We start from the raw sequence: 24826 nt of genomic DNA, 5'->3' as shown, positions 1-24826 counted from the left end.
CGTTACAGTTATGGCTACCTGACAACTTCGTTCAAGAATCAGAACAGCAACTAAAAAGATCATATTAAATTCTCTTGCGCCCTCTGTTGTTATTTTGGGGGAACGCTGCACGTACATTCCCATGGTTGTTGTATTGTCATTATACTTGAAGTCCCCGATAAAATTAATACTTATTTCATTGTACTTACTTCCAAGTTAGATTAAGTAGTAAAGTAACATTTGTTTGGAATTCTTAGTTTGGGTTTTCTTACGTTACACATATCGTTTTATCATATTTCAGCTTAAATGGAGGATGAGACTTTCTGTTTGTCTTTGATTTTCTCCTCGTTACCAGTTTTAAGCCCTTCCAAGTGTTTCACACCAACGAAAATCTCTACAGGATGTAGCACATTGTATATACAATTTTCCAGAATTACAGATTCTGTCTGTTCTTTTGTAAACCTTTCAGTAGTCAGACAGCTTCCTTCCAAAATAAGAGTCTGTAATCGTCCATACTAAAATTAAGAATTTATAACTGTAAGGAACAGATGTTTTCATAAACATTTGCTATAATTAATTTCAACTAGAGGATTGAGGGAACAAAGCGTTTTTCCCGCTTCAAAACTTTATTGCCTTTTCCCCACATAGCAAACTCTGAAACCTCTTCTCCAATATTGTTGGTGAAACAGTTGTACTCCTTATTTGGTATGTTTTGGAGAAAGAAAAACTGCGTTTTTCCTCTATTACCATTTTTTGTATCTTGAAAGTTACCCTTAATATGATATTTTCATTTGGAAGCAGTTATAAACTGAAGAATACCTTTGTAATGCCTTATGATAAAACCTGGTTATTTATAAAATTAAAAGTCTTCATTATTTGAAGAGTTTTACATTTGATCTGATAAATATCAGCTTAAAGGAACAAATATTCTATTGTTGAGATTTTAAAAATTGAATCATAATCTTTAGTTTTAAGAGAAAGAAGATTCACATTTAGATATATGATATAGTACTTATTCTATGCTGATTATGGAATGTGTCACAGGAAATGCCTGCAAGCTGTTAAATAACGTGTGTTGCAGGAAATATTGGTTTTGCAAGGCAGAGACTAATCTTTTTAGCTTATTATATATAATATTATTAATTTTTAAGAGAAAATGAAGTGTGTTGTATGAGTAATTTTACCACACTCATGTTTTCAAAGCATTGACTACATTCAGCTTGATTAATTTTAAACATTTAAGTCTTTTTAAATTTTTTCTTCTGTATAAATATAAACTGTCACCATTTTCAAGTGCTGTAATCCATTTTAGGATGTTTTGGTTTTTATCCTGGAATTGTACTTTGGAAAAAGGGCCGAGTTAAGCTCTAGCTCTGTGCAGTTGAATAAGTGGACTCATCCGTTCCCAGCTTCTGAGCGCTCTGGCTCAGCGGTCCCATTTCAGCGGCACCCATCTCAGCAGCCTGTTGACGAGAACTGGGGTCTCTGCTCAGCTGTCAGCTGTAAAATGTGTAAAGAAAAATAGGTGACTGTCATTAAAATTGCATTTCAGCTTTCAGTAACCATCTAATGAGTAGCATAATTATATAAGTATGGTACCTTAAGCACTATACTCAATAATTAAAAATAATCTCATCTTTAAAGTGAAAGCTCTGTAATTACTATTTGACTTAACAGGACCACTGTGATGATTTCCAGTGGCACCTTGGATTGTTCAAGTGTATTAAAAATATAAATGAAAATTGGATAAATAATTAAATTATCAACCTGGGCAATAAAAAAAATGAATATAACCTGATGTCTCAAAGTTACATTACAGGAATTAGGAGTATAAAGTTTAGATTCTGGTACTTTTATTTGTTTTGAAGATCAAATGATACATTTAATAGTGTACTGTGGTTTCATAAAACTGTACTTTGATGTGTATTTTTTAAAGTTAGATAATTAAATTTTTTAGAAATAAGAATACATATTTAGCATTGGGGTATTGGTAAGTGGTTTTTCTTAACCTTTTTAGTAAATTTATTTTTATTTTATAATCTTCAAATTGATATATCTGAATTTGCTCTAAATTTGATTTTATGAATATGAGTTTTTTGATTGAAATTTTTTTTCTGTGTTTGATATTATAGAAGACACAAATACCTTTTGATGTTCTTTTTTACATTTTAAATTGCAGAACTTTTGACAGTTAAAACATAAGGTTTACAGAAAAAACATTTTTTTTAATGTTTTTAAGACATATTAAAGTTTTTAAGACATATTAAAATGAAATGCATTCTTTATCACCCTGCCCAAGTTGGCTTCTGCTTCTCCCTCTACTCATGGAATTCTTTGAGGGGGTGGACCAGGGCCCAGGGAGCATGGGTAGCTCTCTGCCTGGTCGGGATGGATGACTTGGTCACTAACAGAAGATTGCCTTTGTTTATAAACATGAACATATGCAGAAATGGTTTAAAATTTTAGTTTTGTCTGTCATTAGTAAGAGAATGTCTGTACTGTGCTTCATCTGTTTCTGTTAGTAATTACTTTGGTAGTAGGACTGTTCAATTTAGGAGCAATAGTGTTGGTTTCTAGTTTGGCACCAAAATGAAATTTTTAACCTAAAATTCTTTGAGTACAAAAGGTAATGGAGGGGGGGGTATATGCTTTTGACCAATATATTGCATTATTGCATAAAGCTGTCACACAATAGTTTTTCAACTGAAATATTCAGTTCTATTATCTTCATTTTTTTCAGTGTTGTTTAATTTTTTTTCCCCCCTCAGGAGATTCAAATAAAAATGGAAGAAGAACAAGTTCTACTTTAGACTCTGAGGGAACTTTTAATTCCTATAGGTAGGTGATGAATACAGACACGTCATATTTCAAGATAATATATAAGCTACATAATCATACAGGATTTTAATCTTGGCGTAGTAAGGAAACCACTATCTGTGCTCTAAAAATGTGACAAATTTAAAGAATATTGTGATATGTGATTTCTGCAGACTTAATGAGTTACAGAAAATGTAGCATCCTAAATTCTTGAGTAAATTAGCTTACTGCAGATATCTTTTGTTATCTTTTAGTGGGGGTAGTTGGAATGAATGCACATTAAGCTTCATTATAATTCATTTTTGTTTTTACCTTTCCAGTGTATCTGTTGCAGTACTAACGGCTCTCTTTTAAATTTCTTGCTAGAGCAGAATACTGCTCAGAAGTGCCTGAGAGTTTAAAATGTAATTCATTGTTGAATTAAATGCTGTTTGTTAATACTTTGTTTGGGTTCTCCAGCAAACAGGACAGTCACATCTCAATTAGTGAGTTTTTAAAAAGAATATACTAGTTAAGAAAATGTGTACTTTTTCTAGGCTCTTGTTAATATTCTCTTCATTCCTTGAATTTAGCTTCAGTAAATGTTTATTAATTTTGTACAACAAACAGGGAAGCCTAGGAAGAAGAAAGATTAAGGCATTTTCACTGATACTTGAAAATCTTTATATTGAACCAAGTAGTGTAAGAGCTGTATTATTTTCTTTTAGGAAGGAAACGGTACAGATTCCTTAATAATACACTTTAACATTATAGATGTCGATGCAGATTCCTGAAGTACTTTAATCAGACTACATTGTACTTATGGTTAATTAGTTCTGCTTTTGTGTAAGACTCTATAAAATATACGCAAGACCCATTGTACACTTGGAAATGCATTTGAATGTTAAACTCTATCTCCATTTCTATAATAAATGTGCAATTTGTGCTTAGCGAGTTTATATTTTTATTTGTATGCATATTCTCTATTCTTAATTGGAACCTTGTCATTTGTTTCTTCAGGTTTAGGTGGGTTTTTATATCTAGAGTAGGGCCTGGTATATAGGAAACACTTAATAAAAATGTGGTGAATGAGAAAGTGTTTACAGTTTTTTAATGAATTTCAGAAATGAGATGGTAATTGAAACACTTGACATCTTTATTTTATACCAGTTGGAGTCTATATAAATAATCAGTCGTTCAAGTGTCACAGATACTGCAAAAGGCTTATGGTCCCATGGTGTTCTAGAAGGATATTATCACAGCAGTAAAGCTCATATTTTGTCATTATATTTTCACTATACTAATCCTACCTTCTAAATGTTGGAATTCTTCAAATCATTCTTTAAGTCCTGACATGTAATTTAAAGTTTGGATTTGATATACTAAATAATAGGTAGAATCTCCTGTCTGAACATGTCACAGCTGATTACAACAATAACCAAAAAAAGTGAATATAAAAGATGGCTATATAAATACTCTTTGATTTTGGCATGTAACTGAGGAATGCCAATGTGATAATATATATGAAATCTCTGATGGTAATATCATTATTAGTTATAAATACAATAAAAATTACCAAGTCAAAAAGAAAAAAGCATGCCTTTTCAAAGGAAAGAAGATCCTTTTCTGTGTGCAAATTTTGTTGGTGAATTATGATTTATGATCACATTTGTAATTTAGCTAATTGTAAATAATGGACATAATATAAAGTTTAGAGAAATGTTTTAGTGTGAAGGCAAGTATTATCTTATAGTGTATTTTCTTGAATAGTTTGATGATTAAATAGTATTATTGAATGATAATTGTATTTTGAAAATGAATTCCAAATGCAACTTCACACAATAAATACTAATGTTGTTAACGAAATATTTTTAATCAATGCCTGTCATTGTTATAATGTTAGGATGTTAATTTATTGTTGTAGTTAAAGAGGCAAGATAAAAATATCAGGTAGTACAGTATGTAAGAGCAGGCTTTTAATAGTTGGCAGACCAGCACTGCTATTAAATAGTATTATAGTATTTAAGGTGTGAAATGAGTATTTTTCTGCTCAGTAGGTAATAGCTCTTGTAATATAATGAGCCTACTTGTGAATTTGACACTTGGGTTAAATGTAGACTTCATAGAGGTATACAGCTCTGGGATACCTATTTATTTGTATTAAAGTTAACTAGGAGTTGGTGCAGAGTCACATTACAAACAAAATTGTCAATAAAATTTACTTTTAAAAAATGAGAATTATTTTTGTTTCCTTTCTAGCTCTTTTAAACTAAGTAGAAATCGATTACTGGAAAAGTGTGAATGTTTCAACCCTAAACTGTCCTTTGTGTAAAGTTCTACCTTTGTGTAGTTTAAACAGCCTCAGAAAGCCTCACCTTTCGGCACAATTGATAACTCAGACCTTGAGCTGGCACCAGCATACTCAAGCCATAATGTACTTGTGTCCAGCATTAAGATTAGCTTTAGTTTCTTGTCTGTAAAATGGACACTGTAGTGTTTATCCTGCTCCCTACCCACAGCTATTTGCAAGTGGTAATTTTGTTGCTTGTTCACCCTCCAGCCCCCTTCTGTAGCATATGCTGAAGTTTTGCCAACTCTTGAATAGAGTCTTGAATTGGTCACCCAAATCTATATTCTTTCCATCATTTGTATTTTTATGGTATCAGATTCTCAGTTTCACGAGGGCACAGTCACTGTGGTTTTATTTTTTAAAATAATGCCGAAACATAGTGTGTTTGGTTCAAAGCCTGACTCCTAATACTCTGAATACTTTGGACAAGTCTTAGCATCCGTTTCCTCACCTTTGAGTGTGGATAATGAAATACAGTGGACACGAAGAGTTCAGGTTGATAATGTCCCATCATAAATGCTGAATAAACACAAGTTGCTTTTATGTCCCAGTCAGTGTCATCATCATTAGTTTTGGTATTGTAGAAGTTTTTACAGTACTCCAATATACCAAAAGGAAGATTAAAAAATCTGTCTTATAGGAAAATAACATTTTTGTCCATTAGCAGAAAGGGAGCTAAAAACAACTTGCAGTTTGCAACTCAGTCTCTCTGCCTCAGTGATTCCAGATTACCTTGATAGAGAGGTTTGAACACCTACTAATGCTTCATTACTATGTTTCATTACTAACAGAAGCTCAGATGGATGTTGGACACTTTGACATCCACAACTTTCAAAAAGTTCTGAAATTTAAAATCAGTGAATGCTCTCTATAGATGTATGTATCTAATGCTCATGGACTTGTTTTTTATAGCCTGTGAGGCTTTACTTAGGATTTGTGTTTTCTTGTGGTTATACTTCATTGATTCAGATAGAGTACAGCTGCATTTAAGTCCTAAGACACCAGTGTGCTTCATATCAGATGCTTGAGTAATAGAACAGATCTTGTTTTGGACATTTTGATTGTACGCCTCCCAGTTTGCACATGACGTGTTAAAGTGGAAATTTTATAAGAATTGAGAAGACATTATTGATTTTGTGAAATGTATCTTGCACTTTTTTTCCCTTTTTCTTTTTTTGAGTTGGAGTCTCACTCTGCTGCCCAGGCTGGAGTGCAGTGGCACGCTCACGTCCACCAAGGCCTCGACTTGCTGGGCTCAGGCAATCCTTCTGCCTCAGCCTTCAAAGTACTGGAACTACAGACATACGCCACCATGCTGGCTAGTTTTTGTGATTTATTGTAGAGATGAGGTCTCGCCAAGTTGCCCAGGCTGGCCTCAAACCCCTGGGTTCAGGCAGTCCTCTCACCTCGGCCTCCCAGAGTGTTGGAATGACAGGCTGAACCACCGCGCCCGACCTGTCTTGCACTTTTTCAATGACCAGTGGTAAACAAAATTGTCAGTAAAATTTACTTTTGAGAATGAGAGTTTTGTCTGCCAGATTGCATGAGCTTCCTCTATTCCTTATTTAACCATTAAAACTGAGAGACCCTTGATGGAGATGAAGGAGACGTCAGCTCCCGAGGATCAGGTTGCTGTAGATGCTTCACTCAGTGACTAGAGCCCAGGGCCACCCCTCCCTCCTCTTCCCAAGGGCAGCTGACCTTCTCCTGCCAAAAGAGGCAAGCCCCTTGCCAGCACATACGACTGCAGACTATTACATTAATCTGTTTAGCTGTAGTACCAGCTGCTTGCGTGTTTTTAATTATCTTATTAGATGTATAACAGTGACCTATGAGATAAATTGAAGGTGAACATTTTAAAATTTTCCTTTTATTACTCTATTTTTCTAAATATCTTGTTGATCAGATTGTAACTTTCCTCAAATTTCACAGCAAGTCTCTACCATTGTTGAGTCAATGTAATCTGCTTTTTTCAGATTTTAAAGTATAATGTCATAATTCCTATCAGAGAAAATAACTTCATTTTTGCCTCATTTATTGATAAGATTGAGGTTGTGTTTATGTAGTCAAAAATTTGTGGTAAGCCTATCTTAATGTTTAATTCAGTTAGAGAAAATGCAGACCAGTTATTTGACAATCTTAAGGGAACTCAAAATGTTGATTAATTTTCACACATCATCTTGACCTCGTATAAATGGCATAGTGTACTATTTTAAATCCTTATCAGTTGTCTTAAATTAAATAAGTACCTTATTTTAAACTCTGATTTTCTAGATTTTGTATAAAGTGTAGTAAATTATCCAGTTTACTCTTAAGTAGTTTTTCAACTGAATTTCATGTGATACCTACCATTTATGAGCGTATTTTCCCAAGCTGTGCTGTGAGGGAAAACGTACTGTCTTTTGGATCTTGACAATTGGATACTTTTCAAATCATCATTTGTAAATGTAACACTGACATTAAGAGACACAGTTCAAAATTATAAACCAGTGGCTGCTCATTTAAAAGTTATAGCCAGCCGGGCTCGGTGGCTCAGCCTGTAATCCTGTGCCTTTGGTAGGCTGAAGTAAGTGGATTGCCTGAGCCCGCGGGTTCGAGACCCGCCTGGGCAGGTGAGACCTCATCTCTACAATAAATCAAAAAATCAGCCAGGCGTGGCAGGGCATGCCTGTAATTCCGGCTACTCGGAAGGCTGAGGCGGAAGGATCGCCGGAGCCCAGCAGGTCGAGGCTGCGGTGGCCGGAAGCGGCCACTGCACTCCAGTCTGGGCGACAGAGTGAGACTCCAACTCAAAAAAAAAAAGGTTATAGCCAATACACTGAAGATTACTATAATTTAGTTAGAAATTCTGTGTAAATAAATTCTATATTTGAGATAATGGAGTGACTTGAGACTTAAAAAACGTATAAAGATTTAAGTACTTGTAAACTACACATTATGTATTTTTTTAAAGAAAATATTAATAATTTGAACTTTTTCCCCCCTAAAACAATTGTGTATTTCAAATTTCAAAAGCATTTATTTTGAAGAAATAAAGACAGCTTTTTTCTTTATATATTTTGTTTTATTCCTTTTAAGAAAAGACAAAAAAAATGCATTTGACTCTAAAGCTTTGGTGTTCTCATTTCTAGATATTGACCAGCGTTTCCCCACGTTGCTCCCTTTCTCAATATGGTATGTTCTATGTATAGCTCACCCAGACAAAACCTGTTTAAGTTGGTAAAAAGTTTTTTAAAATTACAGTTGGTGTAGTCTTTTGAATTTAAAAGTTAAGTATTTTCCTATATAACAGACAATATATTAATTTGAACTTTCTTGATTCATTGAATACATTTTAAAATTAGGCTTACAGTTTTAGCACATAAATTTTTTAATGTGTCCTGTTTACATGTAATCAATAATTTGGGAGGATAGGGAAACTATCCTTTCAGTATTTACATTTATTTTTAGTATAATATCTCTTACATTTATATGTAAGAGGATTATGCATCTCATTAAAATAACAATGAAACAGTGGTTCAATATGTTAGAGATAACAGGATAAAACTTACTTTGGACAAGATTTCAAATTTAGAAATCTGGGTACTAGTCACTCTTAGAGTGTTATAATTCAAATAATCTTGTTATTTAAGAATGTGGACTTATTAGAATCTACTTGCTGGAATTTATACTGAAGATGACAGAGGCTGGGCATGGTGACTCATGCCTGTAATCCCAGAACTTTAGGAGGCCGAAGCGGGAGGATTGTTTGAAGTCAGGAGAACCAGCCTGGAGAACATAGTGAGACCCTGTATCCACAAAAATAAAACATAACTGGGTGTGGCGGCGCACGCCTATAGTCCCAGCAGTGGGAGATCACCTGTTTCTACTTAAAAATAAACTGAAATGAGGCCATCCTGACTCCTCCATGTCTCTTCCCCACTACCCTCATAAGTTCTTAAAACTGGCATTTTAATTATTTTTCTGGGATTTTATGGCTTAGTAAGTAGAAGACAAAGAAGGAGTGGCCTTAGAATTAGGGCTTTCCTGATTCCTAGAGTGTTGCTTTTCTAACTTTGTTGTGTTGCCTGTGTTTTGTTGAGAATTTTCATAATTTTAAGAAGTTCTTCAGAATAAATACATGATTTAAGGAAGCAATTTGGAAAAAGGAAGCAAATAGAAGTAAGACAAACTAAAGTTTACATCTTTGATTTACATTTTATTGATTACATGACCTTAGGCCAGGGAATTTGCCTCTCTGCTTTCTAATTACCTCCTCTGTAAAGTGGTGATGTTAACAGCATCTGTATCACACAGTTGTAGGGAGCATACCTACAAAATATGTAAAACACCTAACCTGTCAGCTAAAACATAGTAGGTAACAAATGTTAGTTTCTTCTCCTTTCTTTTCCCTCCCTCTTCTGAGATTTCCTTTAAAATTTTTTTTTTTTTCCTGAGTTGGAGTCTCACTCTGTCTCCCAGGCTGGAGTGCAGTGGCACACTCACAGCCACCCCAGTGTCGACCTGCTGGGTTCTGGCAATCCTTCTGCCTCAGCCCTCCAAGTAGTTGGAACTACAGGCGAGTGCTGCCACGCCTGGCGAATTTTTTATTTATTGTAGAGACGAGGTCTTGCCAAGTTGCCCGGGCTGGTCTCGAACCCACGGCTCAGACAGTCCACCCACCTTGGGCTCCCAAAGTGCTGAGATTACAGGCAGAACCACTGAGAATAGCCTCTTTTAAGTTCTAATCAACTCTTTTACCTTACAAAATTAAACATTGCCTCAGAAAAGTTTAAAAATATATATATATTTATAGTCCTAAGTGGCGATAAGTGAGTATTTTAAGAATCAGATGCCTCTGGCTATCTATAGATTATCTACAGTTATCTGTATATTACTTAGGAGGAGTTTTATAGAATTTCTTCTTAGAGTTAGTGTCACGATTTCATTATCGAATTGTCTTATTTATTGTTTCCACATTTGTTCAAGAAGCCTCACTCACAACCTTTATAGCTAAACGATAATTTCAGAGAGCACAAAATATGTAACTTTCCATTTTCTGGAAACCAAAGTCAGAATCTTACCTTTTCTTACCTTCATAATGGAGCCTTCTTTGAGAGAAGAAAAATAACTCACATATGAATGATGAATATGTCTTTTTGTAGTAACTTTATTATTTTTATGATAGTAGATCTGGTCAGTATTTGTGCTTTCTAATATGCAGTCTCTCTGAACTCATTGTTGATTACTTAAGGCTTTAAAAATGTTACTTTCATTTTAAAAAAGTTAACTGATTTGTTTGCATTTTCAGCCTTAATTATCAACCCACATTGGCTGGAGTAATAATACATGTTATAGTTTGAGTTTCTTTCTTTAGAAACCCCTTCAAGCCCTTTTATTATCTGTAGCCAGGCTTTAGAAGAAAATAAATTCATGTTTGTTTATTTTCATAGTCAGCTGAAAGCCTGATCATCCAAGGCTGTGTAAATATTTGTCTTTGAAAAGACAGGTCTATATTTGAAATACGCACGTAAGCTGCTCTGAGTCAGTCTACACTGAGAGTCCCTTCCCCGGACACACTTCTGTTCCCGGGTGTTCCCAGCTTAAATGCTTTGCTGTCAGCCCCGTGGGTTACTGTTTATAATATATATTAGCATGCCTCCCTGTTCGGGTATGGTGGTGACATACACAAAGTCAGTTAAACATTTCCTCAGTAGTATTGAAGTATGCTATAGAAGCTAGAATTTGAGAAAATAATGCATAGATGAGGGTTCAAAAGTGGTTGCCTATTTACTGCTTTATGGTCACAGTTAACTCTGTATGACGCTTCACTTTATACTATAGCAATGCATTCTTTGTGCAGTATTAGAATCAGTAGAATTCGGCTTGCCAACCTCACTGACAGGCAGATTCTCCAGCGATTTGGGGTTGATGAGGCCGTGCAGGGACCTGTGCGGGGATAAGCATCTCTGGAGTTTGAGGCCACCGGCCACAGCCCACGAGCCTGAGGGACGGGAAGCTTTTGAGGGAGGAGAGAAGAGTGCACAGTGTGTTCTGAAACAGAGACCGTTGGGTCCAGTGTCTCAGCAGGAGGTGACGCCAGCTGCGAGTGAAGATGGTGCGTCAGGCGCGGGTTTTGTGCCCGGGCTAGCTGTCCTATTACTCATGTCGCAGCAGGAGTTTGGAGGGTCCATGGTAGGTTTGGGTTCCAGGCACATGTGCATCAGAGGCTTTCTCATCAGGCGTGTGTATGCGCGGGCCCTCCCTGGCTTCCCGGCTCTGTTCTCGGTTGTCTCTCAGTCTTCTCAGGGCCTTGCTGTAGGACCCTGCGATTGCCGAAGCCACAGGTGCTCGTGCTCTGCAGGCAGCCCTGCAGGACTGAGGCTAGGGAAAGTCAGCTCTCCGTGCCCATCTTCCAAGAATACCCTTTTCTCAATCTGTGGTAGGGAAGGCCACCTGTGTTTCGGCTCTGTTGGGTTTTGACACAGTGGCTTCATTTTGATTCTGACAACTTTCATAGTTGGACTTCGTGAAAAGATTATGCCCTTACCTATAAAGATAGCAGATGTGAGCCTACAACATGGGTATTTACGTATATACCTGTTTCATTGTGGTGACAGTGTGGCTTTGCATGAACTGCTATTTTGATAGTACTAAAGTTTTAAAATTCAGTATATCATAGATAGTCGATATATTTGAATAGATGACCAAAAAGTTAACTAGGAGTTGAAAATGTGAATTTTTAAATCACATAAAATTATTGTTTATTTTTATTTTTTTGAGTCACTCTGTCGCCCAAGCTAGAATGTAGTGGCAGGTCATAGCTCCCTGCAGCTTCGACTTCCTGGACTCAGGTGATCCTTCAGCCTCAGCTTCCTGAATAGCTGGGACTATAGCTTTATGCCATCACACCCAGAAAACTTTTTGTAGAGATGAGATCTTGAGATCGTGCTATGTTGCCCAGGCTGGTGTCTAACTCTTGGGCTCAAGCGATGCTCTTGCCTTGGCTTCCCAGAATTCTGGGATTATAGGCATGAGCCATTGCACCTGACCATAAAATCATTATGGTTCTTTTTTTTGTTTGTTTTGAAGAGCTGAGATCTCACCAGGTTGCCCAGGCTGGTCTTGAACCCATGGGCTCAATCAGTCCTCTTGCCTCTGCCTCCCAAAGTGCTGGGATCACAGGCATGAGCCACTGTGCCTGACTAAAATTCTTATGAAAAGCTTGGTAATGATACCACTCAGAGTATAATTGTTCCTAGAAATATGAGGAAAATTAATAAAGCAGCTATGACATTTTAAAATGCCTGCTTATGAGATAATATTTGAAATTTGAAAGATTTTCTAGTATCATCTGAACATATGGATGTAATTTCCACTCTCTGACCTTAGATGTCATGTTCCGAGGTAGAGACAGAAGTGGTTTAGTTGGGTGACATATCTCAAAGAGCTTCCAAGACTGTATTCCAATCTACTTGTTCAGATTAGGAAACTGGTGACGTGGCCCAGTGTCTCAACCCATTAGAAGCAAGCAGTTGAATTTGATCTCAGCTCCCATGCAGATTTTTTAAAATGTACTTCTTGGTCTTAAAGTTCGCTTGAACGGTGAGTATGGCTCCACTGTCGTAGAACTGGACAGACTTGCCCATGGATGGTGTCAGTTCGCAGTCACCTGTCTACAGTCTCCGAGACCCCCCATGCTTGTGCTCTTGCCCCCTCCCACACACACACCTCAGCACAGGACAGCACCCAGAGCTGACTTCTTTCTTGTGCACGGTGTGTGGGGGAACAGGGACCATTTTTTACAGGAGAGATTTGGGAGAGGGTAGAAGGGATTGGGGTAGGTCAAGCTACAGTGGGCTGTTTGGCATGGCATCACTGTTGCCATCCCTGCTTCTCCCCCTGGCTTCTGGGCTGCTGGTAGACTCGAGAGAAGGAACTCACCACCCGCCTCTACTTCTCTAGACGCCATTTCCAGTAATAATGTTTTAAAAGGCACTATAGAAGAGTGGGGGCTTTCTTTTAGTGCCAACGTTTACATTTATAGCCGCGTTTTATGTAACACCTTTATGGAAGCATCTCTTTGGTTCATATAAAGATATCTGTGGTAATTTAGTTAATTTTTTGTGGTGTCCACTTGGAGACATCTGAGTTATTGGGTATATGGACAGCAGAATGGCAAAACACCAACTTCCAAATGGCCTCTTTGTAAAGGCAGGGCTAGATTGGGTTCTCTTTGAAGTAGATGAACTTTCAAATGCGTAATATGAAATTTCAGCAGTGGAGAATACTTATGCCTAACATAGGACTTTTTATAAAACCTAATTTAATTCGAGCAAGGTGGTAATGAGAAAACATTTCATCTTCCATTGTGATTGGAAGCAACTGTTTTAAAGAGTTAGCAGTAAAAACACATCTCTTTCTGGTGTTCTGGCCCATTGGGAAACAAAGTAGAACGCGGGTCAGGTCCCAGATAGTGCTGCCTGTATGTCAGGCCAGGTGATGCAAGGATGCTCCCAACCCTCTCCTCCCACCCATGTGCCCAATATTAAGAAAGAGTGTTTTGTTTAGGATATATTGTGACATATCTGTCCTCTAAAGATCACATCCTAATAGCTTTAACCCATTAGAATATAATCAGAGGCTTAGAAACAGGAGGAGAAATGTCAGCATAGCCACAGATTTGTTCATGTAAGTTTATTTAGTCCCAGGAGAACCTGTCAGTTCCTTTATTCTTAGTCTTATTTCTCAGCCGCTCCCTTTTTGAAATTTAAGAACGATAGTTTAGGAAGTTGACATAGGCTAAAAGATACAGTAAGTGTAAAGTGCATCTTGTGTTTCTTTTTTCAAAGAAGAGTTAAACTGAGCAAATGATAAAGGTGTGCAGCTTTGAGATTTCAGAAAGCGAGTGGATTACTATTAGGTGGGTTGGAAATGATAGCCCAACAGCGACGGGCCTGAGAGGAATACCACTGAAAAGTCGGTGGAGAATCCCGAAGCAAGGCAGTCTGTCATTTAATGCAGAGGCAAGTAGAACTCCACACCTGGACAAGAGGGGCTTTTCTGTCTTGGGCGTGTTTTGGTACTCTCAACATTCTTGCATTGAGGGAGGAAAGTCACTTATATGGCGTGCACTGGCCTTTCATCATGCCAGGCAATGAGGTAGATAGTACTGTGTTCAGGCATGGCTTTTAAAATCAGTGAGATTTTTCTTTTAAGTATAATTGAGTGACACTTGCTGGCAGCCTTTGGATGGGGTGTTTTCTTACCTTTTCAGAGGCCTGTATGAAATTGTTTTTCCAGCTCCACGAATCCAAACGAACATAAAGTGCATAAACGACTCTAAACAAATGTTTATTTTATCCCACAGCCCATTTATCTTCATTTCAAACTATCCTTTCCAAGTTCTTTTGGCCAGTCTGTTGTGGGTATGATACATTAGGCTCATGATCCAAACCTTGGGTCTGGTTCTTTCCAGTATTGACCACTTTTGGTAATTAATAGAAGTAACAGTGTCATCATGAAAGATCCGATTTTCTAACTTTCACGAAGTATGTATGCTAGAAGAGGAGGGTGGAAGAGGCAGGGGCTGGGGTGGCGGCAGGGACAGAAGCAACCACAGGCCGAGGCAATGAGAGAGGAGAGGCCCAGAGAAGCAGCAGCAGCTGTGACGTCTGATAGTCTTGCAAGTAGCACCATTCATTTACAATATGCAGTTAATTCTGTTCTGTTACAACACTGCTTATGGAATTAGGTTGGGCTGTTTAACCACATGTAGCGTTTAACTTTTAATGCTTGTTTTCTTTCCCCAGTTACATTATATTTGGGTATATAGCATGTGTATGCTTATCTTTATAGTCTTTAACTTTTTATACTTGTTACTTTTAAAATTGTGGATTGTTGCCATCCTTAAGAGTTTCCATATCCAGTATGGGAACTACTGGAAATATGAGGCTATTTAAATCTAGATGTAAATTAATTAATATAAAACATGTAGTTCTTTAGCTACACTAGCTTTATTTCAGCTGCTTAGTAGCTACATGTGATTAGTGATTACCATGTTGGATAGTCAGATACAGAACTTTACTGTCGTTACAGGAAGTCTGCTGGATAGTGCTGATCTAGAGGTTGTCAAGGGAGTGATGGATTGAGATAAAGTATACTCTGTTTTTAAGAGGAAGTATGTATTTATTCTAAGTATACATGTATATCTATATGTACATACCCTACAAGTCTACACAGTCTTGGAAAATATGCTTTAAGAGATAGGATTGGCTTTCAATTAGTATATCAGATTTTACTAAATAAATGCTTATATCCAAATTGCTGGAAATAATTTGTTGTTGATTCTGTAAGCATTTCTTCACAGTGTTGCTTACATCACAGACTGTGTGGCAAATTCTTTATCTTGGCATGGAAAGTAGATATCAAGCCCATGGCAGTTGGCATAAATATCACGGTAAATGAGGTGAGGTGAAGGTGAGAAGGTTGTCTGGGATAGGGGTCTTTCTCATTTCAAATTGCTGGTTCTCTAATTCATAGGATAATGACCTTTATTTAAGTTTTTATAAAAATAAATAAAATTTTCGTGAAATTTTAAAGTCTGTAATACAGCTGTTCTTGATTCCTTTTTTAAAAGTATGATTATTGAGTTAAGGTACATTAATATGAGCTATATTTATTATGACACTATATTTTCAAGAAGATACATGTTTTTCCATACAAAGGAGAGTACTGTATCTGACAGTCCATTACAGTTTTAATGCATTTCTTTCTCTCCTGGTGCATTTGGAGGTGGAGCTCAAGGTTTCTCCATTCAAAGTTCAAGTCAAGCCTAATCAGAACATTAACTTTAACAAACCTGCAGACAGTGAACTGTTCTTTGACTTTGATTCAATGGTACTTCATCCTATGATGACATATTTCATCTAGACATATGAAGCAATCCATTGTAAGCTGGTAATTGTGTATTTTATATCTATACACACACATGTACACGTGTACACACACACACACACACACACACACACACACACACACACACACACACACGTGATATGCCCTGACGTTTCATTATGGAGAGTAAAAAAGCTTTAAATAAAAGTAAGTTTTTTAAAATTCCTGATATAGGAAGCAAAAAAGCCAGTACAGTTTCTAATTGCCTTTTAGAGACTCTGAGTTCCCTCATTACCTGTGATTTAAGCTAAAAATGAGGTAATTATAGATAACATCAGTGTTTATCTGGTTGATCTTGGCACCTGCAGCCCCAGTGTTGTAGCTCACCCATATCTGGTGCCACACTTCACAGTCTGATGCTGACATTCCTCATTTACACTTTTCATAATTCCATTGATTTTAAGGTAGATGTGCCTTGTTCTGCTTAAAACAGTATTTTCAAAATTATACTTGTAAAATGGCATAAAAGCATATACTCTTAAATGTAATATTGGAATTATGGTGCAGTATTTGCATTGATAAAAATTTTTTCACCAATATATTTTGATGTGATTAGAGACAGATTTAAAAAATTTATTATCTCCTTTTTCCCTTTTATTTGATAAAATGAAAGTGACCATAGTTAATATGGTAATTTTTCACACATTGGCACGTACTTCAGGATCATAAAACTGTAGAAATCTTTTTGTGGCAAATTCAGGTTTCTTTCCTCGTGCTTCCTCCGCTTCAGCTATTCTACCCACCTGATTCTGATCTAATCCTGCGTGAAGTCCACCTCGTACTGCCCTAGCCTCTGTGTTCTGTTGTCTCTAGAACAATCACAGCTGGCTGGCTGGCCTTGTCAGCCGTTGGTCATCCCAGTGCTGCCTCTCCCACCTCCCCATTACACCCCCAGACAGGCTCAGGCGTGTCCCCTTCCTCTTTCTTTGCCACTGTCTGTGACTTGTTGGGCTTCCCCCTGGTGACAGTTCTTTGTCTCATCCACTCGGTAGTCGGAGCCTAAGTAGCTGTTTTTAAACAAGTATTAGAGCTCTGCAGTGCTAGACTGCATGTAGCCTCTGAACACTTTGACGCTGTTGTAGTTGTTTGGCTGTCTCAAGTTAGCCTCATAGAGACATTGTTCCCTGTCCAAATGATGCCTGGAAATGGGGTGGAAACCGTCAAATAAAATGTGTGTAAAATTAGTGTTTTCTGTCGTGTATCACCACTTGGGACAATGATTTAGAAGTTTTCTAGTCCCAAATTAGCTCTTAATTCAGTCATTTAGGCATCATGTAGGTTACAAAAGTATTAATGAAATGTAGAAGGTACTAGTTTCACACCAATTTTATGTGCATTTCTTGGAAAATTTCTACGTTAAAATACATGATGAGAAATAGATATCTCTTTATAATCAGCTGTGTTTATTCATGGCCTATTCTAATTGATTTCTGTGTTTTTTAAAAGCCATTGCATGCAGCAGGCTTAACAAAAGTTAAGCTGCAAAAGTTGATTTCGCTTTTTGAAAATGATTGCAACGCTCGTGGCCAGCACGTTTAATCAGCCACACTATGGTTTTCGTCAAATCACAGGGGTAGACTGAATCCTTCTCAACCCAATGCTTCCAAGGCAGCCACTACTTGTCTCTGAATCATGGCCTGAGGAGTGAAACCTCCCATCTCTGCCTGGATGCTGGTGGTCTTCAGGGACCCAGTGTCTGCAAGGTTGAGCAGCTACCACCAGATGGCACGAATGCTTTGCTGAGGGCGTTTTTGAGGCCCGGTCTCTAATCTGTTCCAGTTAAGGATTTAAACACCTAAATGCCCGGCCTGTCCTAACTACTCACAGCAGCTGCTGTTAACTTTTCTCAGTCCAGCTGGTGAAAACTTATCTGTGTCCTTGGACTTGCTACTCAAAAAATAAAACTCTCAGGAAAAACCCGGAGGGCACATTTCTACCTTGCCTTGCTGCAAGAGGCCGTCGTTGCCCTTCGCGTCTGGGCCGTCATGTTCCTTGCTGCGGGCCGTCCATGTTATTCCAGAAGGATGTTTGTCGTAATCCTCATTCCATTTTTCTCTTGAGGATATATAATTTTTCTGAATCCTGCTTTCTTCATTCGTAAAGAGGGGCTAAAATTACACAGCCTAAGAGGGTTGCTGTGAAGGTTAGAAGTGATTTGCCTAAAATACTATATCATAAATGGTTTGTTAGTACATTAATGGCATCACTGTCAGATTTTTGCTATTCAGGTACACTGCGTGCATGTGCGCTCACACGTGTGTGTGTGTGTGTGTGTGTGTGTGTGTGTGTGTGTGTGTGTGTGTGTGTGTTTAGAGACAGGGTCTCACTCTGTTACCCAGGCTGGAGTCCAGTGATACAATGCCAGCTATAACCTTGAATTCCTGGGCCCAAGCAATACTGAGTAACCAGGATTACAGGTGCAAGCCACCATGTCCAGCTAATGTTTTAATGTTTGTAGAAGTGGAGTCTCGCTATGCTGCCCAGGCTGGCATCGAACTTCTGTCTTCAAGCAGTAATCTTCCTGCCTCAGCCTCCCGGTGTACTGGGATTACAGGTGTGAGCCCCCACACCTGGCCAATAAGTATATTTTTATGAAACAAAGTTTAGGAACTTCTTTTCCTTTGTTTTTGTTAAATCAGAAAAATCCAGCAGTGACGCCTCTGTATTTTTTACTCTTTTCCCCATGTCTTCAAGTTCAGGAACAGGCCCACCACTATGTTTATGACTGTAAAAACTTTCATCTGGCCCACCTTCCCTAGAAGGGCTAAATGTCTCAACATTTTATCCTCGGGGATCTGCTTAACCTTGTCAGTTCAGTTCTTTGGAGCAGCATCCCACACAAATAATGCTACCACGACCTAATAACTGGTGATGTTTAAATATAGACCATGACTTTTGCCTCTGAACTGTCCGAGTGCGTTGATTAATTATGTCATTATTGGTTTACACATGCGTCTGTCCACTGCTTAACTTCATGTGTTTTAAAAATACCTCTCTGAGTGTCAAGCACATAGTAGGCACTTAATGTTTATTATATTTACTCTTTGTCACAGTTTATTGATGAAACACTACTCTGTAGAAGAGAAAGACAATTAGTATATTATCTTATGGCCTTTATGCTCCTGTGCTGTTAGAGCTGCTCATCAGTTTGAGATGTTATGCCTTAATTAGAACTGCAAGTACCCATGAATAAATTTCAATGATTGTAAATTTCAGAGATAATGTTTCCAATTCACATGCCTCAGTCTCCTTTTCTCTGTACCAACACTGTAATCAAGGTACAGGGTCTTATTTAAGCTAACAAATAATTATCCTTCATTACATAAGTAGTATGTAACTTGACCTTAAAGGGCTGCTTAACTTGACAGGGTGGCAGTGAATCTAGCCAGCAGCTGCGACTGCACTTCTGACTAGGAGCTGATTTTGAAAGAGAAGGAGTCATTGTCTCCTCCCTTTCCCCTCTCCTATCTGGAATTATTCGTGTTCTCAGGCCATGGGACTTCATGAGGTCTCACACATTATGATTCCTTTTGGATTCAAAATACTGTACATTTGAGCTCTGTACTTTTTGTTCAAAGACCACAAGCTAATTAAGCATAACAACAATTTCTGAGATGCACAGGCACACCGCAGAGATCTTGCAGGGTCCGTTCCAGAACCACAGTAAAGCAAGTATTGCACTGAAGGGAGTCCCGCAAAGTTTTTTGTTTCCCAGTGCAGATAAAAGTTATATTTGCATGATAGTGTAGTCTGTTAAGTGTGCAATATTATTATTATGTCTAAAATAATGTACATACCTTAATTTAAAATGCTTTATTGTAAAAATGGCTAAGGATCATCTGAGCCTTCAGCGAGTTGTAATCTTCTTGCTGGCAGAGGTCTTCCTCGATTTTGATGCTTGCTGGCTGCTCAGGATGGTGGTCGCTGCAGGCGGGTCGCTGCGGCCGTTTTTAAAAATAAGACGAGTGAATTGTGTCTCACCAATGGAGTCCTCCTTTCACAAGAGTCCTCTGCAGGACACGCTGCTGTTTGGCAGCATTTACCTACAGTCAGACTCCTTTCAGAATTGGAGTCGGTCCTATGGCTACTTTATCAACTAAACTTATGGAATATTCTGAGTCCTCTGTTGTCGTTTCAGCAGTGTTCCCAGCATCTTCACCAGCAGTAGATTCCATCTCAAGAAGCCACTTGCTTTGCTTATCCTTAGGAAGCAACTCCTCATTCATTCAAGTTCTGTCATGAGATCGCAGCAATTTGGTCACATTTTCAGGCTCCACTTCTAATTTTAGTTCTCTTGCTATTTCCACCACATCTGCAGTTAACTCCTCCACTTAAGTCTGGAACCCCTCAAAGTCATCAATGATGATTGAAATGAACTTCTTCCAGACTCTTGTGGATATTTTGACCTTTTCCCATGAACCATGAATGTTCTTAGTGGTGTCCAGAGTGGTGAATCCCTTCCAAAGGTTTTCAGTTTACCCAAATGGATCAGGGGACCACTATCTATGGAAGTGATAGCCTATGGAATGTACTTCTTAAATACTAAGACTTAAAAGTCGAAATGACTCCTTGATCCACAGACTGCAGAATGGATGCTGTGCTAGCAGGCATGAAGACAACATTATTCTCTTTATATATCCCCATCAGAGCTCTTAGGTGACCAGGTGTGTTGTCAGTAAGCAGTAGTATTTTGAAAGGAATCTTTTTTTCTGAGCAGTAGGTCTCCACAGTGGGCTTAAAAGATTCAGTAAACCATGCTATAAACAGATGTGCCGTCATCCAGACTTCTTCTGTCTACACATCACAGGAAGAGTAGATCTATCATAATTTCTTTTTTTCTTTTTTTAAATTATTATAAAGATATGGGGTACAATTCAGGGTCAGGTATACAAACGTTGATTATGCAGGTACCCTTGCTGATGAGGTGTGCCCCTCCCCCCCATAGCAGTTTCCCTCAACTGCCACTCCCACCCCCCTCCCCTGACAGTTTTCCACTACTGCCATTCCCTTTCCTATAGTATTGCTTTATCATAATGCTTAAGGACCCTAGGATTTTTGGAATGTTAATGAGCATTCGTGTCAACTGAAAGTCACAGTTGTATTAACCCCTAACATGAAAGTCAGCCTGTCTTTTGAAACTGGGCACTGACTTCTCTTCTCTAGTTATAAAAGTCCTACATGGGATCTTCTCATAGAATACGTTCTCTCCATTGGAAATCTGTTGTTTAGTGTACCCTGCTTCACAATGATCTCAGCTAGACCTTCTGGAGAACTTGCTGCAACTTTGCCATCAGCACTTGTATCTCCTTGCACTTTGATGTCGTGGAGTTGGTTTCTTTTCTTAAACCATGTGAACCGACTTCTGTAAACCTCCAGCTTTTCTTGGGCAGCTTCCTTGCCTTTTTCAGCCTTCAAGACATGGAAGAGAGTTAGGGCCATGCTCTGGGTAGGCTTTGGCTTAAGGAGATATTGTGGCTGGTTTGTTCTTCTAGCTAGACCACTCAAACTTTCTCCATATTAGCAATTAAGCTGCTGCTTTCAGTGTCCTTTGCTCAGATGCATCAGAAGATCAGTATCTATGGAAGCTGTAGCCTATGAAACATATATCTTATATACTAAGACTTGAAAGTCAGAATACTCCTTGATCCATGGGCTGCATTCTTATTATTTGTGTGTTTACCGGAGTAGGTTTTTTTGTGGGGGGTTTTTGTTTGTTTTTTGGTGTGCTTATTTTTACTTTTTATTTTAGAGCTGTGGGGTACATGTTGGAGTAGCACTTTTGGGGTCTGTTGAGAACTTTTTTTTTTTTTTTTTTGGCGTTCACTACTTGGCTGATTCTTGGGCAAGAGCCCTAACTTTCAGCCTAACTTAGCTGTCAGCCATACTTGGCTTTTGACATGCCTTCCTCACTAAGTTTAGTCGTTTCTAGCTTTTGATTTAAATTGAGAGACCTACAACTCTTCCTTTCACCTGGACATCTAGAGGCAATTGTGGGATTCTTAATTAGCCTAATTTCCATACTGCTGTGTGTCTGGTAATAGAGAGGACCGAGGGGAGGGAAGAGAGACCAGAATCGAGCCGGTCAATAGAGTGGTTGGACATTGATCAGTGAAATTCCTATACATGTGTGGTACATGTGACCCAAAGCAGTCAGAATAGTAGCATCAGAGAACACCAACCACAGATCACCAACACAGATACAACGAAAAAGCTTGAAACACTGTGAGAATTACGAAGTGTGACACAGGCACAACATAAGCTCACGCTGGTAGACGTGTTAGATGCAGAGTGCCAGAAACCTCAATTTGCAAAAAATGCGGGACCTGTGAAGTGCAGCCAAGTGGCGTGTCAGGAGGTGAGATGTGCCTGCTTCCCTCCAGTGCTTGTGCTTTCACTGCTTCCTTCTCTTTGGACGTGACCATGTGCTAGAGTAACATGAGATGTGGGTGTGTGTTCCAGTTGTGTGAACATGGAAAATACGTAAAATGTTATGGATAACGTAAAAGGGTTAAAGTGGTAAAGCAAATTGGCAGTAGTGGGAATCTGCCTGGGGAGGGGGGGCACACCTCATCAACAAGGGTGCCTGCATAATGAACATTTGTTTACCTAATGATGAATTGTACCTCACATCTTTAAAATAAAAAATTAAAAGTTAAAAAAATATATGTAAATTAAAAAATTAAGTGGTAAAGCAAAGCCCCCAAAGTTTTGATGACATTTTCATTGATCTTGGATTAACTAAGAATTAAGTCAGGGAAAACAATAGATTGATCAGTTAGAGAAAGTAATTTTTGATTTTAACTTTATACAAATTAAAAAGCTTTATGTATTAAAAATCAAGACAGTTGGGTTAAAAAAATCGACCAGCAGAGGTATGATGTCTTTAATATATGAAACCCTCTCTCTTGGATTAACAATAAGGCACACTAAAATAAAAGCAATATTATTATTAACAGTAATACTAATTTTTAAAAGTTTGGGGCAGGTGTGGTGGCTTACACCTATAATCTCAGTGCTTTGAGAGGTGGAGGCAGGAGGATTGCTTGAGGCTGGGGTTTTGAGACCAACTGGGCAACATAGCAAGACTCTGTCTCTACAGAATGTAAACATAATTAGCTATGCATGGTGGTGTGCCCCTGCAGTTCCAGCTACTCAGGAGACTGAGGTGGCTGGATTGTTGAGCCCAGGAGTTTGAGGTTACTGTGATCTATGATTGTGCCACTGAACCCAGTCTGGGCGACAGAGCAAGACTCTGTCTCTTAATTTAAAAAAGAAAAAAGAAGTGTTAAGTGCTGAGTATTCTTTAGAGGGCTTTTCATGTATTCGTTTAATCTTCGCAGTCATTCTTTGGGATAGATGTTCTTATCATTCCAATTTAAGGAAACTGAGGCTCAGGGAGGTGGAGAATCTCGCCCATGCTTGCACGCTTGGCAAGTGTATCTAGTAAGCTGCCTCCTTTTTCTTGGTGCATTGCTGTCCTGTTGATCTCATGGTTGGCTCTTAGCTGTTCACCTATCCTACTTACCATGGACACAGGACAAGAAAAGAAGCGTTGGAAAAGGATAAACTGAATATTCCCAAACAGGAATATTTTTCAGTTTCACTAATAGTAAAAATGCAAGTTAAAATAAAAGCTATTTTTCCTCACTAATAGAGTGATGAGAATAAGGAATTCCCATGGGTGGCGATGGAAATGTGCTTCATCCGGTTTGGCGTGTGTTCTGTTTGGCAGACTTCGCCAGAAGTCCCTGCGGGTAGAAGGCCTGCTGCAATTGAGGGTCAGTGCTACCGAGTCAAGCAAGGGCTGGAGGTTCTGCTCATAGTGGAAGGGAAAGTCCCACTGTCTCCAGTCTCTCTTCTGGAACTGCACAGAGAAGATCCATCTTGCCCAGTGTTAGGTTCCCGAGTTTTTGGTGTGCAGCGGGTTCTGCTCATGGCTAAGCCTGTGTGCGAGGTTGTCCTTTCTCACAATGAGTAGGGTCTGGTCAGTGACAACAGCATGCAAGTAGAAGGATGACTGAGGATTTTGTGACTTTCTTCTTAGGAAGTCTTTGTTAAGAGATTGCTGCCAGGGCTTCAGCTTTGACAACAAATGTTAAATTATAAGTTTATTGCGGCATGGTGGAATTTGAGAGAAATATCATAAAGCTGATCTCAGTAGCTGCAACTCAGATGATTCTTCAGGTTTAGTTTGGTGCAAGATGTAGGGAATACAGGTCTAATTCCTTTATTCAATCTCAGTAAATGGTTTGGGACAATTAATTTCCAATTGTTTCCCAGTAGAGCAGCTTTACTTGTCTATTAATGAGGCACAGGTGTTAGGCCCCTGGTGCCTGCATGCCTGGGAGGCTTATTCAGTTGTTTATCTCCCCAGCCATAGGTACTGCAAGGTACTCAGGCTTGCCTTTAACAGTTTTTACATTGAGTCTTTTTAATTTTTTGGTGTTTTGTTTCAAATTTACCCACACCTGTTAAAATTTTAAAACTGATCATGTAGAAAGAAGTCGCAGAGATTTCAACAGCAAGTAGCACCAACAGTTGAAGGAAGTGGTCTTCTATTTACTTAACTGCCCAGCCTGACGTTAAAGAGAAACAGGTTCATTCAAACATATTTCACGTGACACTTTTTTGTTGTATATTTTTGGAGCAGGTATGTCTTTGTCAGTGGCTAGTCATCTATTTATATTAATATTCATTTTTTACTTGTTTATTCACTGAACTGCACTATCAACATTTTAGAGGAAATGGAATAGCCTCCGAGACATT

General features: G+C 38.4%; 1 protein-coding gene across 2 annotated transcripts in view; it reads left to right on the top strand.

Moving 5' to 3' along the window:
- The window catches only part of TBC1D5 (TBC1 domain family member 5), a 317366-nt gene that overhangs the window by 69676 nt on the left and 222864 nt on the right, over positions 1–24826 (top strand). For both annotated transcript variants that reach the window (XM_021707719.1, XM_008048448.1), the window contains exon 2: positions 2748–2817. In XM_021707719.1, coding sequence (XP_021563394.1) covers positions 2748–2817 — 70 coding nt within the window. The remainder of the gene's footprint in view (positions 1–2747; positions 2818–24826) is intronic.

This window comes from Carlito syrichta, unplaced genomic scaffold (genome assembly GCF_000164805.1).
Source record: "Carlito syrichta isolate Samal-C Ts95f unplaced genomic scaffold, Tarsius_syrichta-2.0.1 Scaffold123517, whole genome shotgun sequence".
Classification (NCBI taxonomy): domain Eukaryota; kingdom Metazoa; phylum Chordata; class Mammalia; order Primates; family Tarsiidae; genus Carlito; species Carlito syrichta.
This window is presented reverse-complemented; position numbering and strand designations above follow the sequence as displayed.